This window comes from Bombina bombina, chromosome 6 (assembly GCF_027579735.1).
Source record: "Bombina bombina isolate aBomBom1 chromosome 6, aBomBom1.pri, whole genome shotgun sequence".
Lineage (NCBI taxonomy): Eukaryota > Metazoa > Chordata > Amphibia > Anura > Bombinatoridae > Bombina > Bombina bombina.
Window position 1 is genome coordinate 454,662,925 of NC_069504.1, and position 19,545 is coordinate 454,682,469.

The window sequence follows — 19,545 nt, forward strand, 5'->3', positions numbered from 1 at the left end:
CTAACACCCTCTAAATAAATCCAAAATAAACTAACCCTACCTTTCACAAAAAACCTAACTACTTTTAAAAAAAACTTGTGTGAAATAAAAAAAAATCTTAACTTTTAAAATAATAAAACCTAACATTACTATTAAAATAATAAAATCTAACATTACTGTTAAAATAATAAAATCTAACATTACCAATCAAGATGGAGTCTTTTAATTGCTTTGTCAATTTGGTTTATTTTGAATGGACTGCATGTTTCCCTTCCTTTTTTTTTTTTCCTTCTCCCACTCGCCACTCCGCCCCCCCTCTCGCACCCATGGTAAGAGTAACACGAGAGAAATTAGGGAATACAGAGTATTTAATCACCTAAGAGGGAAGATAGATGGCATGGTAATAGATCTAGTAAATAGATTAAAATCTCCATCCTTTCAATAAACATGTTTGATATAATAGATCATCTCAAGATCCTTTCTTGCAATGTGGGAGGCATTACCAACCCAATAAAACGGAAACTCGTAATTAAAAAATTAGGCCTTCAAAATCCAAGTATAGTATTCTTACAGGAAACATATTTAAAGAACACTGAAATCCCCAACTTGAGATCTAGGTGGGTAGGAGAAGTAATAGCTACACCATGTAAAATAGGAAATTAGGTGTCGCTATTCTCATAAATAAAAATCTATCATATCAAATAATACAATGCGAATTAGATCCTGAGGCAAGATATATCCTACTACAAATACAAATTGATGGAATAAAATTAGTCCTTTGTAATATATATGCACCTAATGTTTTTTCCAAAACATTTTGGGAAAAGATTAAGAGTAAACTATTTCCATTTGTAGCAGAAAAATTGGTGATAGGGGGCGATTTTAATCTTTCACTTTGCCCGGAGATAGACAGATTCTCCAAAAAAAATCTTGCTTTACATAATAAACATGCTAAATATATGAAAAAATTTTGTTATCATTTAAAAGTATTTGATGTTTGGAGACTGTATAATTCCTACTTGCGCACTTACACCTGCGAGTCCAAAACTTACAAGACATTCTCTTGAATTGATTTTATATTAATTTCAGAATCTCTCTCCCTACAAAAAATAGAGCCCTCTATTGGGGATATAGTTGTTTCGGACCATGTGATCGTCTCGATATCATTCCAATCGCTAGTAAATTCAGCAAAAGGAAACGCTAGCATTGTCTTCCCACGTTATTTGTATAAAAATATAAGATTTAAGTTATGGCTAAAACAGAAATGGAATTATTTTACTTTTAATATATCATATTTTAAAAAAATTAAAACTTTCTGGGAAGCCTCTAAAGCTTTTTTAAGAGGCAAAATAAAATCTTACATGTGCAAGAAGAAGCGGAAAGACAATGCTAGAGAATCCCAATTAGCTAAACAAGTTAGAAAAAGTTATAGGAAATATGTGTGTGATCCAAATAGTGTTTACTGGGAAAGGTATCTGAACGCCAGACAGGAAAGAGATCTGTTTTTGAAACAGAAATCTTTAGAAGAGGAGACAAAATTGAATTTACATTTCAAAGGATATTATGGATGTTCAGCTAAACATCTTGCAAATGTAGTAAAGTGTAGAAAAAAGAAAAATCTTATATTAGCTATTAGGGATCAAGATAAGAGATATACTGAACCGACAGATATTAGTAAGGTCTTCTTTACTTATTACCAAGAGCTATATACTCGAAGTTGTAATCACAAACAGAATCAAGAGAAGTTTTGGTCACAAGTGAAAATCCCTCGAGTAGCAGAAAATCTTCTTGAGAATCTTAATGCACCTATTACAGCTAAAGAAATAGGGGACGCAATTGAGAAAACTAAACTAAATAAAGCTACTGGCCCAGACTGCCTCCCGACAGAATACTATAAAATTCTAGCGGAAGAAATCACACTTTCTCTTGAAAAACTCTATAATAACTATTTTATCAAAAGTAATCCACCTTCAGAATATTTTGTAGCAGCTAATATCTCATTAATACCTAAAAATAATAAAGATTTAGAGGATCCAGCTTCCTATAGAGCTATTTCGGTCCTCAATGTAGACTATAAGATTTTGACTTCTATACTGGCATCTAGATTAATGAAATGCCTTGATCAAATTATACACCCCGCTCAGTCGGGATTTATGGCCTTAAGGAATCCATCTAAAAACATGCGGAAAATTATTACTCTTTTAGATTATATTTGGAGTTTAAAAAAAGGTACTTGTAAATGTTTTAAAAATGACATGGCATTATTAACTCTTGATGCAGTTAAGGCATTTGACTCTATTGAATGGGATTATTTATTTCAAACGCTGGAAAAGTTTGGATTTAAAAATCAATTTGTGCAGTGTGTGCGTAATATCTATCAGAGTCCGATATCTTATTTGTTGATCAATAACTCTCTAACACCTGGGATAAGACTTAAAAAGGTACTAGACAAGGGTGTCCATTATCCCCCCTCCTTTTCAACCTAGCATTAGAACCGCTGGCTATATGGCTAAGGGAAGTGCTGGAAGGGATTTCTATAGGTGGAACGGTGCTTAAAATCTTTTTATATGCAGACGACCTTTTAATTAGTTTGTACAATACACCCAAGTCTATCCCTAAAGTATTAGAGTGTTTAGATCGTTTTAGTTCTTTCTCAGGATATAAAGTAAATTATAATAAAAGTGAAATAATGTGGATAAAATCGGCCCGAAGATAGTTAATACACCATTTAAAGTAGTTGACTCTCTAAGATACTTAGGGATTCTTTTACATAGAAATCCAGAAAAGTGGTATGATCTTAATTTTCAGCGCTGTTGCAGAAAATTTTTACAGATTTGAAACTATGGGCTGTTTTTCCGCTTTCAATATCTGCCAAGGTCAGCCTTATAAAGACAATTATCTTTCCGCTATTACTTTTTCCATTACAGAATTTACCTTTAATGCTAAAAAAAGAAGATCTGAGGAAATTAAACTCAAGCTTCTCGCAATTTATCTGGCGCGGAAAGAACAAATCGCGAATTGCGTTAGAAAAAGTGATGCAAACTCGCGAATTTGCGGGACTAGCATTACCTAATATAAAATTTTATAATCTGGCTGCCTTGGGAAAAATTGCGTTAGACTGGCTTGCTGAAACAAGCTGGTTTTCCACTAAGGATATTGAAAATTTTTTAGTTTTCCCATTTTCATTTAAAGCTCTATTACACGTTCAGATTAAAGATTTGCCTAGTAATATTAAGAGTCTTAGCTCGGTTAAAAATATAATTCAAGCCTGGCAAAATCTATGCTCTATTATAGGCCTGGATTACTCTTTTTATGAATATTTACCCTTAATGGGTAACCCTGAGTATATTCCTGGGATTAATCAGAAGGTATTTAGAGTTTGGTCTACGAAAGGATTGAAGTCAGTATATCAATTTTTTATAGAAGGTGAAGGAATAATTTCCTTTGATAGCTTAAAGAGACAGTTTGATCTCCCGAGCAATAATCTGTTTCCATACCTACAAGTATGTCATTACATAAAATTTAAGAAGTGGGATGGTGGCGGGGCGATCGCATGGTTTGAAATAAAACCCAGTATCACCATCGCTGGAGTTAAGGCCCCTTCAATATCACTATTGTATAGTATTATGCTTGCCAAGCAAAGTAATACATGGATAGAAAATCTCCATGGTAAATGGAGTTTAGTGACTCCGGGGATTGATCAAGAAACAATTAGGGTTAGTTGTAAAATAGTTAATAAATGCAGGATACCAATGAGCTGGAAAGAGAGCCATATGAAACTTATTAACAACTTTTATTGTATACCTCTAAAATTGTCTAAAATGTTTACTAGTCAAACTTTCTCTTGTCCACGATGTCTTTATATTAATGCAGACATTTTACATATGTTCTTTGGGTGCCCCAAGGCCGGACAATTCTGGAAGAAGGTCGCTTATTGGATTAACAATATTTATAAACTAAAGATCTGCTTAGATGCAGATTGTATTTTTTTCCTCAATTATGCCAATCAGGATGTATTACTACAGAAAAAAATTATAAATATAATTATTTTGTTGGTTAGACAATTGATAGTGAAAAACTGGAAAGCTAATAAAATGCCTGATTTTTCAGTGTTCATTAAGGAAATCCAGATGCATATAATGTATGAGTCTTTTCATCTTAGAGAAGCAAGAGAAAAGGAAGTAAGGAAATTCTTATTAGGATGGTTGCCGATAATCAAGACATACTCGGAAAGTATTCAAAAGTCTATATTATATCCATTTTCTAGTTCAGAGTGTTTCTGTGATTTGGCAATATTAGGTGAATTTCCAGCAGATTGGATTAGGAATTACAGAGACATGTAACATGTTACTTCCAAGTGGCGTGGTGGACCAAACTCTGTCCCCAGATTAGTACAATGGGAGCGTGAAGGGGGAGCGGAGCTCGTGAGAGAGACGGTAACTTCCTTTTTTTTTTTCTCTCTCTCTCTCTCCTTTCCCCCATTTTCTTATTTTTTGATTTTCCTCCATTTTTTTATATTTTGTGTGTTAAGTTAAAAAGTGCTTCAGTGTAAAAGTAGAAAAATTTGAAAGATTTTTTCTCTCAGTATCCAGCATATCGTCATAAGATAATGAAGAGACTAGGTATTTTGTTTCAATTGTATTAAACTACTTAAATAAGTTCTCTTATATAAGGAAGACATATAAGTTCATGTACTGTGAAGGTTTATAACATATGTAGTAGATGTTAATTTTCTGTATTTTGCTAAAATTGAAAGGGATGGTATGTGAAACCTTTAAAATGCCTGGTATGTTTTTTTTTTTGTTTTTTTTTTTGCTTTTATGTTCTCTTCATGGCTGTACAATATTTAACACCTTGCGAGGTGGTCTTATTTTTGTAATATGTTTTAAGTTGATACTGTGTGTTGTTTTTCTTTTACACTGTTGGCACGTATAAATAAATAATAAAAAATAAAAAAATCTAACATTACTATTAAAATAATAAAACTTAAAATTACTATTAAAATAAAAACCTTAAATTACTATTTAATTAATAAAACCTTATATTATCATTAACCCCTTAATGACCGGACCATTTTTCAATTTTCTTACCCTTAATGACAATGGCTATTTTTACATTTCTGCAGTGTTTGTGTTTAGCTGTAATTTTCCTCTTACTCATTTACTGTACCCATACATATTATATACCGTTTTTCTCGCCATTAAATGGACTTTCTAAGGATACCATTATTTTCATCATATCTTATAATTTCCTATAAAAAAAAATATAAAATATGAGGAAAAAATTGAAAAAAACACACTTTTTCTAACTTTGACCCCCAAAATCTGTTACACATCTACAATCACCAAAAAACACCTATGCTAAATAGTTTCTAAATTTTGTCCTGAGTTTAGAAATACCCAATGTTTACATGTTCTTTACTTTTTTTGCAAGTTATAGGGCCATAAATACAAGTAGCACTTTGCTATTTCCAAACAACTTTTTTTCAAAATTAGCGCTAGTTACATTGGAACCCTGATATCTGTCAGGAATACCTGAATATCCCTTGACATGTATATATTTTTTTTTAGAAGACAACCCAAAGTATTGATCTAGGCCCATTTTGGTATATTTCATGCCACCATTTCACCGCCAAATGTCATCAAATAAAAAAAAAGTTCACTTTTTCACAAATTTTGTCACAAACTTTAGGTTTCCCACTGAAATTATTTACAAACAGCTTCTGCAATTAAGGCACAAATGGTTGTAAATGCTTCTTTGGGATCCCCTTTGTTCAGAAATAGCAGACTTATATGGCTTTGTGGTTGCTTTTTGGTAAGTAGAAGGCCGCTAAATGCTGCTGCGCACCACACGTAAATTATGCCCAGCAGTTAAGGGGTTAAATTAGGTAGCTTGTAGGGAGCTTGCAGGGTTAATTTTAGCTTTAGGGTAGAGATCAGCCTCCCACCTGACACATCCCACCCCCTGATCCCTCCCAAACAGTTCTCTTCCCTCCCCCACCCCACAATTGTCCCCGCCATCTTAAGTACTGGCAGAAAGTCTGCCAGTACTAAATAAAAGGAGTTTTTATTTTTTTTAATAAAAAAAAATAAAATGTTTTAGCTGTGATGGACTCCTGCCTTAGCCCCAACCTCCATGATCCCCCCCCCCAGCAATCTAACCCTCTCCCCTACCTAATTGCCGCCATCTTGGGTACTGGCAGCTGTCTGCCAGTACCCAATTTGCCCCCCAAAAAAGTGTTTTTAATTATTTTTTATTACTAATTTATTTTTTTCTGTAGTGTAGCAGCCCCCCACAATACCCCAACCCCCTCCCCCTCCCAGATCCTCATATATATATATTTCCCCCCCTCTTCCCACTCATTGGTGTCAGTGTGGGTAGGTGATCGCGGGCGTGCGCGCGCACCCGCGCGCGCACACGCATGCGCGCCCCCGCACGCTCCCGGCACCCGGCGTGCACATTGCACTAACAGGAGCCGGATGCCGGGTAGCGATGGGCCGCCCACCCGCCTCCCAGTTGCGCTCCCACCCACCAACGAACCGGCCGCATCGCTACCGGTGCAGAGAGGGCCACAGAGTGGCTCTCTCTGCATCGGATGCTTTCTAAGGGTATTGCAGGATGCCTCAATATCGAGGCATCACTGCAATACCCTGAGAGCTGCTGGAAGCGATTGCGATCGCTTCCAGCACTCTCTTAGACAAGTGACATACCAGGTACGTCCATTGTCACTAACTGCAAGTTTTTGCAGGACGTACCTGGTACGTCACTTGTCATTAAGGGGTTAAAGTAAAAAATCCTAACATTAGCAAAAACTGTTACATTACTATAAAAATAAAAACCTACCATTACTAAAAAAAAAATACAAAAAATAACAAAAAGATTTAAGCCTATTCTCATACCCCAAAATGCAAAAAAAAAACACTCCAAAATAAAAAAAAGCCTCTGTTCTAAAACTAACATACAAATATTCCTTAAAGGGCCTTTTGTAGGGCATTGCCATAAAGTGATCCAGCTCTCTCTGGGGAAAAAAAAAACCTTCAACGCACTAACAATAATCCCCACCCCAAAAGAAAAAAACTATCTAAAAAAAGTCTAATCTAAAAAGTGCCCTGAAAAGTGCATTTCGCATGTAGCTCTTTTGGGGCTCAAAAAAAACCTAATCTTAAAAAAAGCTCACCCCAAAAAAACTAACACAAAAAACCCTTCCACTAAACCCCACAATGGTACTCACCAGGGGCCCATCTTCTGATCTTCTTTGCGATGTGGTGGTTTAGGCTTAAAAGTGTAGTGGAGACTTTGCTGTGGGCTATGTGGGGGTTTAGGGGTTATTAGAGTATGGGTCAATTTGGGATAGCGCGAGAGTAGGGTATTAGGTTTTTTTTTCACTTTTTTTGCTCCATTGGCTTCTATGGGGCAGTAGGTTATACCGCTAATGATTATTGTAATTTTGGCTTTTTGAGTCTGGTTAGTGCTGATGCTATAAGTTTTTACTTTAACTCGTAATACCAATGAAACCCGACTAGCACAAAAGGTTTATTGCTAGCTCAGTTAGTGCTCTAGTGAAAGTGATAGTGCTCCACTTGTGATCTAGCCGTTAATGTAGCAGCTGGTGCTATTTGTACATGCTAGCACAGCAGTAGAAAAAAATGCATTTACATTTTTATGGGGTAAGGACTGGACACAAATAAATGTGAAGCTTCCATACTTCTTGGATGACAGGCAACCAACTGCCAATTAAATTGGTTGATATAATCATTGAATAATTTAAATTTGATTTCTGAAACCTTTCCTGTGTAAACAGTGTAAATCTAAACACAGGGCTGGACTGGGAATAAAAAGCAGCCCTAAAAGTTGGGGACTAGCCCTATTTTATGTTGAGCCAGTAGAATGCACATACCCCATTTTTCTGAAAGGGAATTACAGGGATACTCCTCCCAATATCAGTAGCGCTGCAGAATCTGTTGGCGCTCTACAAATAACCGATAATAATAAAATAATAATAATATGTTTTTTTAAAAATTAAAATATATTAGTTTGTATTAAATAGGTGCCAGATTGTTGTTTTATAGGCACCCTACAACCCAATTATATATTTTATTCACCCATGTAAATTATAGCTTCCCAGTCTCAGCTGCTGCCTCCAACGCGGAAATCTCCTAGTGCCCTGGTAGGCCAATCCAGCTTTGTCTGAACACTAGTTTAAACATTTCATGTTTGCAGGAAAGTTACCTTTAGAGTAACATATTTAATGCCATGAATAAAGGAACTAATTTTTTTACTGCACCATCATTTATTTATTTGATTATACTTTAAAGGGTATGCTTCATTGTTTGTTTTGAAATGAATGCAATGAATACAGCAAACTGAGTTATGTTTATTAGTGATTTGTCCAAATCCTTATGCACATATCTAATATTCACATAAATTACACACACACAAGGATATGTAGTGATGACCAGACTCAATACAACTCCCAAATTCAGTGCTTAAAATGTGCTTTATTAAGATCCTGGATCTAGAGGGCTCTGTTAATGACACCATCTTACATGAATATTATACTGATGACAGCATATGTTATAATTTAATAACATTACCAAATGCATCACATATTACAGGCAAATATATTTAAAATAATAGCTAATCTTATTATTATTGAGACTGATGCATGTTACCATAGGCATGATTAATCTGAAGTATTCTGTGATGCTAAACTGATACCTAAACAGTATGAGCAGCTTCCAGAAAAGGTTGCTTCACAAAAAAAAAAATTTGATAATAAACCAAAAGTAACCTGTCTGTATAGCTACACAACTTGCATTCTTTGAACGTTTGATAGTGTTATCAATCTTCTATTTTTTTTCTCTCATTTGCCATAACATTTATGAATCGCCAGCATTCTATCACTGCTCGGCAACTGATACCAGACTACTTTTAGAATGTACTTGACTCCTAACCTTTTCCTATGTGAAAAAAGACTGATTTTTAATTAGATTTTCCTTATGACTTTTTTGCTGAATTTACTTTTGTACAAAAAGAGATTTATCATATTTTACTGTGTTATCCCTGAATTAGAATTGTTTCTTTATAGCAAGATGTCCTCCAGTTGTGCCAAGAGATGACATTTTGTTGTTGGTTTATTATAATCCCTGTAGTCTTGTATGGAAATTTAATCATTATGTAATTTGCCTAAGTAATATTTAGATTCTATGCTTAAAGGGTCAACTCCAAAAATGTTATTGTTTAAAAGATAGATAATCCTTTTTTTTACCCATTCCACAGTTTTGCACAACCAACATTGTTATATTCATCTACTTTCAACCTCTGTGATTACCTTGTGTCTAAGCCGCTTTTCACAGTCCCCTGATTACAGGGCTATTTGTTTTATTATCTATTGACTTGTATTTTAGCCAATTAGTGCAGGGTCAGCCATAACTCCACAGGTGTGAGCACAATGTTATCTATATGGCCCACATGGATAAGCAGTCTCTTGTTGTGGAAAACTAATAAAAAATTATGTGATAAGAGGCTGTCTGTAGTGGCTTAGAAACAGGCAGAGATTTAGAGGTTTAAATTTTATAAAGTATATTAAAATAACAATCGGCCAGATTACGAGTTTTGCGTTATGAGCAGCTCGGTAATAATTTGCAAGTTATTTCCACTGCTCACCTTAAATAACACTGCTATTACAGGTTTGCAAAAACCCAACGTTAGCAGGCAATATGGCAGCATTGAGCTCCATACCGCACACAAATACCAGCGCTGCTTTGAGCTGGTTTTACGTGCTTGTGCATGATTTCCCCATAGACATCAATAGGGAGAGCCGGCTAAAAAAAAGCCTAACACCAGCAATAAAGGAGAGTAAAGCTCCGTAACGCAGCCCCATTAATTATGTTTAGACCTAACACCCTAACATAAACCCTGAGTCTAAACACCCCTAATCTGCGGCCCCTGACATCCCCGACATCTACATTACACTTATTAACCCCTAATATGCCGTCCCTAACATCGCCGCCAACTACATTACACTTATTAACCCCTAATCTGCCTCCCCCAATGTCGCCACCCCTACCTACACTTATTAACCCTTAATCTGCCACCCCAGACATCGCCGCCGCCACCTACCTACACTTATTAACCCCTAATCTGCCGCCCCCAAGTCGCCACTATACTAAAGTTATTAACCCCTGAACCTTTGGCCTCCCACATCACTAACAATAAATAAATATATTAACCCCTAAACCTAATCCTAAATCTAACCCTAACTTTAATATAATTAAAATAAATCTAAATAAAAATTACTATCATTACTTAACTAGTTCCTATTTAAAACTAAATACTTACCTATAAAATAAACCCTAAGCTAGCTACAATATAACTAATAGTTACATTGTAGCTAGCTTAGGGTTTATTTTTATTTCACAGCTAAGTTTGTATTTATTTTAACTAGGTAGACTAGTTAGTAAATAGTTATTAACTATTTACTAACTACCTAGTTAAAATAAATACAAATTGTCCTGTAAAATAAAACCCAACCTGTTTTACACTAACACCTAACATTACACTACAATTAAATAAATTACATTAATTAAATACAATTAACTAAATTACAAAAAATAAATAAACAGGGGGTTAGTGTTTTTTTAAGGGTTTATTGGGTGGGTTTTATTTTTAGCTTAGGGTTTTAGTCAGCAAAAAAGAGCTAAATGCTTTTTTAAGGGCAATGCCCATCCAAATGCCCTTTTCAGGGCAATGGGGAGCTTAGGTTTTTTTAGATAGGATTTTATTTGGGGAGTTTGGTTGTGTGGTAGTGGGTTTTACTGTTGGGGGGGTTGTTTGTATTTTTTTTTACAGGTAAAAGAGCTGATTTCTTTGGGCAATGCACCGCAAAAGGCCCTTTTAAGGGCTATTGGCAGTTTAATTTAGGCTAGGGTTTTTTATTTTAGGGGGGCTTTTTTTTTTTTTTTTGCGACAACAATTTTTATTGAGGCAATTGAGGCAAACAGTAAAAACAGTGTACATTCCAAAGAAAAGATAAATGATTTCCAGTTTCAAATATACTCAAGAGACAAGAGAAAAATTACAAAGACATGAAACAATGTAACCCCAGTCAGAAATAATCTGTGGATGTCTTCTCTAGTGCATGAGAAATCAGTTAAATCTGTAATCGAGATTATGACAATAATACCTCCTTTATGTTTTACAAATCAGAATTCTCTGAGGGGTATGAAAGAGGCCACTTCTGAGCCTTGACTAATTAACTATAAAGGTAAACAATTTATCAGAGCAGGAGAATGGGAAGTAGTAGCTATCATTGTAGTAAGGAATAGGTCACCGCCACTGAGCATGACGTGGGGATTATATAAAACGGGCCATTCAAAATATGAGGTTTCTTTTAATCTATAGAATCGGCATTTACCTTTTTATAGCTCTTTATAGTTTGTCAGAATGATTAATAACCCTTAGAGAAGTATAAGCGTAATAAGTAGTCAAAGAGTTTGGGTCGAGTTATGAATGAGTTATATAGCACATTTGCAGACAGAGAACAACATGTGCCATACTCAGAGAAAGAGCAGGTAGAGCAATAAGAAGAGTGGGGGAAAGAGAGAGAAGGATAAAAAAGGGGGGGAGGGGGGGAAGGACCAGGCACAGGGAGGGGGGTCATATCACAGTCCCCTCCCTCATAGTCAGAGTCAAAATATATTACTATACATCCTTCAGAATGAGATAATCCTATCCTCTCCCAGTGAGTCCCAAGGGCCCCAAACCATAGCGTATAGGTCTATTTGGTTGCGGGCGTTGTATACATAGTTTTCCATGGACCGGAAATAGGAAATGAGGTTAATCAGGGCCTGCCAGTTAGGGCAGTCAGGTCTCTTCCAGTTTCTGGCAATCAATAATTTCACGGCCATCATGATTGTAATCAGCAATGTGCGGTCAGATACGGAGCGAGCCCGAAGACCTGCGTGGATTAAGGCTGTTTCCGGGGGTAGAGATGTGATAAGGCCGAGTTGGCGACAGAGACCTTCTAGTCTGCTCCAAAGAGGAACAATGACAGGGCAGGACCACCAGATGTGTATGGGACCACCAATCTGTTGACTGCCTCTCCAGCAGAGACATTTTGTGTAACTTCGAAGGAACGTAATGCCATCTAGTCAGTAACTTGTAGAAAAGTTCAAAAAGAGTCACACAATTGATAGAAGACTTAGTGTATTGGATTGCGTCCGACCATTCCTCTGCCGGGAGGGTCATCCCCCAGTCTCTCTCCCAGTCCTCCATTTGTCTGGTCTTAACGAGTTTGGCAGAGTCCAGTAGGATTTGATAGTGGGAGGACAGAGGGGAGATGTGTTGGGAGTCTGTGGAAAGATGGGTTTCTCACAGAGTCAGCGATCTGGGAGGGGTCTCAAGAAAACCCCAAGATTTTAAAAAGGAAGAGAACCTCAGTAAGTCAAAACTGAATTTGGGTAAGATGTTGTAATTATGTACTAAGGACTCGGGGGTGGCTTGTTTACCCTCTGAAAGAAAGTTTTCGATTTTAAGAATGGAGAGGGCCCTACGTACTGCCTGACCGACATACGGAAGGCCCAGCAGGAGACCCAAAGTTGAATGAAGTGGCGATGGGTGAGGAGAAACCAGGCTATGGTGACGGAGCTGCAGCCAAGAAGTCCTGCAATGCAGAACAATTTTATTATGAATTGGGGAGTTCGAGGCGCAATGGGGGGGATCCAAAGCAAGTCCATCAATGAGATATAGGCCGGCAGAGAGGCCTGCTCCAGATTGAACCAGCGGGGGCAGCCTTTTTTGAGTTCCATTCTGAGATATGGGTCAAGAGGGCAGCTTCATAATAGAGCCTTATATTTGGGAGACCAAGGCCACCGCCAGAATTGGGCACTGGAGTAAGGAAGCTGTGATTCTTGGCCTCTTCCCATTCCAAATGTTTCGTTTGATTACCGCTTGTAGTTTATTTAGGAGGGAGATTGGAACTTTTATAGGCAGGCACCGGAATAAGTAGGTTAATTTGGGGAGCTGCATCATCTTGACTGCAGAAATTCTCCCAAACCAGGAGATTTCGTCATATCTTCTGGAGCACAGATCTGCTTGAAGTTGGGAGAGAAAGGCGTAGAAATTCTTGGCTAGAATTAGACTAATATCATGGGAGAGAAACACTCCAAGATGTTTTAGTCCTGATAGGGACCATTGAAAGTGGTACTTCTTTTTGAGGAGGTCGAGGGTGGACTCGGGCAAATTTAGAGGATAAGCCTCCGATTTCTTTAAGCTCAGTTTATAATGAGAGATGGAGCTAAATCTATCCAAAAGATCAAAGAGAGAGGGAAGTGATTCCTCTGGGTCTGTGATGAATAAGGTCAGGTCATCCGCATAGAGGGCCAGTTTTTGAGAAGTGTCATGTAGGACAAGTCCTTTAACTCGTGAAGAGGTCCTTATAGCTGCTGCTAATGGCTCAATGACCAGGGAAAATAAAAGGGGGGAAAGGGGGCACCCTTGCCTCATGCCATTAGTAATCTGCACCTTGTCAGAGCAAAAACCCAGACCCCTCACTCTCGCTGTAGGGCAGGAGTAAAGGGATCTCACAGCTGTAATGAAGGATTCTGGTAGACTGAATGCCCGCATCGTTGAGAACATATAGCCCCATATCACTCTGTCGAATGCTTTTTCAGCATCCATTGACAGGGCAAGAAGTGGGATCCCCATATCTGCAGCCTCTGTAAAGATGTTAAGCAGACACCTCGTATTATCTGTGCCCTGTCTCCCTGGAATGAAACCTACTTGATCTGAGTTGACTTGATCTGGGAGGAGTCTATTAAGTCTTGTGGCCAGGATTTTTGAATATAATTTTATGTCTACATTAATGAAGGAGATCGGTCTATAATTCTTGCAAAGAGCGTGATCTTTACCCTCCTTAGGAATGGTGATAATGGAAGCTTCAAGAAATTCTGGGTGAAGAGAGCCCGACTTAAAAGTAGAATTGAAAAGCCTAACAAGTAGAGGAGTAAGTATTGTTACATAGGTTTTGTAAAATAGAGTGGTGAACCCATCTGGGCCAGGGCTTTATTTAACGACAGCAAGGAAATTGCTTGTTTCAATTCCTTGGCGGTCAGGGGGCCGGAAAGGCTGAGGGCATCCTCTTCTGATAGCACAGGGAGGGAAAGGGATGACAAGAACTGGTCCGTCCGCTGATTGAGGGTCAACGGACCCTCCTGGGAAGGCTCTAAATTATATAAAGCCGTGTAGTACTGGGCAAAATTCGCCGCAATATCTTTCGGAGCATGTACAATTCCTCCAGAAGTTTTGATCAGGGGAATCCTATGTTGTTGAGTGCAAATCCGCAGTTTGTGAGCCAAGAGACAGTCGACTCTATTACCTTTGTAATAATACATTTGTTTGAGGGTCAGGAGGTTCGACTGCACTCTTTTTTCTTCAATTTCATTGATCTTGGATTTAATGGCTACAATCTGCTCCGTAATCTGTTTTGAGGGGGCTCCCTTGTTAAGGCCCTCAATGGATCTTAGCTCTGAGTATAATTGAGCCAGGGGTTTCCCTAGGAGGCTGCAATTCACTGAGGCCTCCTTAATAAAATGCCCCCTCATAAAGGCCTTTAGGGAGGCCCACAACACTGGGTCATCAGTCATACCATTATCGTTAATGGTTAAAAATTCGGCCATAATCCTGGAGGTGTCTACCCTGGACAGTCCGGAAATTAGCAAGGATTTTAGGCTCCAACAAGAAGAGGTGGGTCCTTTAGTATGAGGAACAACGGAGACCATATCATGGTCTGACCATGGGCACACCCTGATTAAGGGGAGAGAGAGCCTGTCCAACAGTGGAGAACGGCATAGCAAATAGTCAATTCTCGAGTAGCAGAGATGGGGATTTGAGTAGAAGGTGAAGTATTTCTCGGAAGGGGAGAGACAACGCCATGAGTCATACAAATTGTATTGGAACATTAAAGTTCGCAGCTGTTGTGAAGCTCTTTTAACTGCTGGATCCAAGGGCCCATGCTTGGAGGATTTCCTGTCTTGGACAGGGTCCCAAACCAAGTTCAGGTCTCCACCGACCAGAAGAGTGCCTCTAGTTAATTGTTCAATCCGCGGGAGAACCGTTTTTAAAAAGGCAATTTGACCGGCATTAGGAGCGTATAGGGAGATGAGGGTGAATTAGGCGCTCTCGAGAGTGCAGACCATAAGCAACCATCTGCCCTCTGGGTCTCTCTCAACATACTGTACCTCACATGCAACCGACTTATGAACCATGATGGCAACTCCTCTCTTTTTAGTTGAGTGTGAGGCCGTCACACAGCACGGGGACAGTTTGGAGTTCTGAAGAAAGGAAGAGCCCTGGGGCCAGTGAGTCTCCTGAAGAAAGGCCACCTTGACACCATTTTTTAAAAGGTAGCGGAGGAGAAGGCTTCTCTTTGAAGGAGAATTTAGTCCTTGCGTATTCAAGGTGGAAAATTTGAGTGGAGGAGGGAAAGGAAGAAAGAAAAAAAAATGGAAGTGAAAGGGAGGAGAACTGAGGGACAGGAGAATAGAAGAAGAGACAGAAGATCCTGTTCTCTATCTGCAATGGGGCCAATAGATGTGAGAACTATAGCTCTAACTCAACGTGTGAATAAATATTAAGTGTAAACAAATACTTGAGGTCTGTGATATAAACACAGCCAAAATCTGCATTGTATTTCCCCAAACAGGGGAGGACAAAGCAGATCCAATAGTGGGGGGGGGGAGAGTGCCAAAGGCACCAAAAGCAGGTTAGAGAACTTTAATCTCCACTAGCTTGAGGCCTTATGGGCCCGAGGGGGTGAGCCAGAAGGGTAAAATTGAACATTCAAAGTGAAAATTTGTTACAGCAAATAGTATAAAGTACACAATAATAGTTTTCTTGCAAGTAATTATCACATAGGTATAGTTAACATGATAGCAGAACTAGGTTAAATGGGAATAAAGGTGACAAGCATGGGACCTGAGACAATATTAATACTTTCAATTACCATGAATCCTTAAAATTGCAGTATCGGACTGGGGACTAAGAAATAACAAATGATTTCCATAGTAATTTCACGGAACAAAAACACTTCCAACCACATTAACGGGGGGGGGGGGGGCACTGTAGCCAGCGACACTTCCTTCTAACTCTTACCCAATCAATATCTAATGCAGTATGATTAATTTCGTTAGTTATAAAACCTAAACATTGCAAAGACAGACTAGAAACTGATAAATAACAAATAGTTTCAATATTAATTCAATTGAACCAGAACAAGTCCAACATCCTTTTCAGAGGGGACACTGTCACCAGCGACCCCTCAATCTTACTCTTAACAAAGCACCACGTAGATCCGGTCAGCCTTTACTGCTTCCATCTGTTCCTCTGAAGAATATGGGCATTGTACCTGTGGAGAAAAGAAGAAACACAAACAAAAACAACAACAATAACCACAATAGAAATATAGTAACTTGTGGCCTTCCTATGGAGCCGGTAAATTATGCCCTACTTCCAGTTGGAGCAATAGCTGTTGAGCGTTCTGGAGAAAAAAACATTGGGCAAGTTATTGTTGGAGCTTCCAGGTCCTAGAGGACCAAAAAGTAGTAGTCCCAAACCCAAAATGGATCAGTCTATCACAGGGTAGGGTTAGAGCCTAGAGGTGGGGGCTCCTTGGAGAGGGACTGCTGAGGGGCAGCATTGGAGTCCCTGGGGGGAAGCTGATTCCACGGAGGGGCTTCCGCTCTCAACTCTCCAGATGAGGTTTTAGAAGAAGAGGTTGGAGGTCTGTCTGGCAAAAGATCCCATTTAGAGAGAAGGTTTCTGGCTTGTTCCGGGGAAGTGATAATGTGTTGCAGGTCATCTTTGGTTACAAAAAGTCGAACCGGAAAGCCCCACCTGTACTTAATGTCCTTACTCCTGAGGATTCTTGTAAAGTCCCGGTAGGCCTTTCGTTGTTGGAGGGTATGAGGTGAAAGATCAGGGAAAATTTGTAGAGTATTGAATTTCGTGGTGGTCAGTGATCCTGAGTTGACTGCTCTGAGGAATTTCTCCCTGAATGTGAAATAGTGCAATCTTACCACCACATCTCTTGGTTTGTCATCCGAAATGGCTCTCGGTCTAACTGCTCTGTGGGCTCTATCAATGAGCGATTCAGGATCTTTCAAGGGACCCAGAGCGGTTGTGAAAATTTCATGCAAATAGGCTTGTAAGTCCTTGGGGAGAACACTTTCAGGGATGCCCCTTAGACGGAGCGATCCTCCAGGTCTGCAAGTTTGGACTCCAACACTCAAATTTGGCCAGCCAGGACCTCCAAATAAGAGGCCAGGTTGGTATGGTCGACTGAGAGGTCCTCTTGTTTACGCTCCAAAGTGTCGGTGCATTCACCGATTACAGCAATGTCCCTTCTCAAGTCAGAGCATGATTTATCAAACCTCTTGCATATGGATTCATTATGTGAGGTCAACATGGTCTTTATCTGGATCATCATGTTGTTGTTGGCAGTGGCAATGTCTGCCAGGCTTGTGGGTTGTGAAGTAGTTGAAGAATCTCTTTCATTACTTGGCTCTGAGTGGCAGGTTGAATCCGAGAGGTCGTCTTCCGAGCATTGTTCCTGTTCTCTGTGGGATTGCTGGAAGTATTCTTTCAATGTTCTTTTCGGTCCAGAAGGACCTTTTGATTTCCTTCTTTGTGCCTGCGACATAACTCCTCGGAGGAAGATGTTGTGAGCAATCAGCGAAGGGAATGAAGGCTGCCCTCAGTGTAGGTTGTGAGAGCTAGTAACTGTTGGTAGATATTTTCTTATGCAGATGCAAAGGCTACTTCATTATACTCTCCCCAGGGAGGTTGCCCTCACAGGGCGATCATGGGCAGGGGAAGTATGACCCACTGTCACTACGGGCAGCGGGAAAAGGGAGGGGAGAGTATAGTCAGGAGCTGGGGTCAGCTATAGATCTGTGAGGACAGGGGCCAACCAGGGTAAGATTTTCCAAGGAGGAGGCAGTGTGATGTTCGCTGAGCCTTTAACTGTGGAGCAGTAACCCACCAGGAAGAGTTAGGATATCTGGCAGCCTGAATTAAGAGGGTACTCAATCCCTCAGGGGTGGGAGACAGGGAAGAGGCTGTAGGAGGCCCTCCAAAGGCTATGCAGGTTTTGAGGCAGTATGAGTGCAATTGAATGCAGCTCCAATAGGATGGGTTCAGGAAGATTAATTCAATGTGTTTTTAAGAACTCATAAATAAATTAACTGAGAGAGAAAAAAAAGAGTTCAATATCCCTCACTCCTCTCCTGTCACAAAACGACCAGGACTTAGGCAGCAGTTAGGAGTGTTGTGGGTGCTGTGGGGCAGGCTGATGGTTTGACCCCTGGGTACTCCCAATGACCTTAATTTAAATTTGTGGCCCTTAAAGTGGAAGAGAGTGTCCCTTTAACATATGCAGGGGGTAGCCGGGTCTGGCGCTGTTCTGTATTAGGCTGGCGTGGGGGAAGACAAAATGGCGACTTTTCACGCCACAGTACAGTAGAGCCCTAAAGTCTGGATTCACTTACCAGCTCAGCCTCACTCTTCATCCTCGGTTCGGGTAAACCACCTTGCCCCACTAAGGAGCGGCACTGAGAGCTGCCGTGGGACTGCCGACAGGTCCTGTGATTAGCCAGGAGCGGGCCGTATCAGCGTCTGTGCCCGGAGATGTGCAGAAGCGGTGCATGTAATCGTAGCAGCTCCAGAGTGGACCCCCGACCCTCTGGAGCTGAGTGCAAGAGGTAGGTGACAGTGCTGACTGCGAGGTTATGATCCGGCTGCTTGTAATCCACGTAGGCTGTTAGATGTGCGGTCTCCCTGCGGCTCGTTCAAAAATCACCTCCCAGAGTAAAATTAAGTTCAGTGACAAAGCCCTCAGCGTAGGGAGCAAGTTTGAGGAATAAAACTAATAATCCCAAATCTTTTATTTAATGGGAATATGCTTATATAAATTTATCAATCAGGAGCTCTTCTCCCCTACGTCTACTCAGCTAGGAAGCTAGCTCCGCCCCCTAGGGGGGGCTTTTTATTTTGATAGGGCTATTAGATTAAGTGTAATTAGTTTAAATATTTGATCATTTCTTTTTTATTTTGTGTAATTTAGTGTTTTTATTTTTTTTGTAATTTTAGTTAATTGTATTTAATTAATGTAATTTATTTAATTGTAGTGTAATGTTAGGTGTTAGTGTAAGACAGGTAAGGTTTTATTTTACAGGTAAATTTGTATTTATTTAACTAGGTAGCTAGTAAATAGTTAATAACTATTTACTAACTAGTCTACCTAGTTAAAATAAATACAAACTTGCCTGTGAAAAAAAATAAAACCTAAGATAGCTACTATGTAACTATTAGTGATATTGTAGCTTGCTTAGGGTTTATTTTACAGGTAAGTATTTAGTTTTAAATAGGAATTATTTAGTTAATTATATTAATTTTTATTTAGATTTATTTTAATTATATTAAAGTTAGGGGTGTTAGGGTTAGACGTAGGGTTATGTTTAGGGGTTAATAACTTTAGTATAGTGGCGGCGGTGACGTTGAGGGCGCAGA

General features: G+C 39.2%; 1 protein-coding gene across 1 annotated transcript in view; it reads left to right on the top strand.

The window, feature by feature from the left end:
• LOC128664462 (follistatin-related protein 4-like) overlaps nt 1-19,545 on the top strand; it is a 1,075,469-nt gene that overhangs the window by 472,805 nt on the left and 583,119 nt on the right. The window contains exon 4 of the mRNA XM_053719289.1: nt 14,261-14,263. Coding sequence (XP_053575264.1) covers nt 14,261-14,263 — 3 coding nt within the window. The remainder of the gene's footprint in view (nt 1-14,260; nt 14,264-19,545) is intronic.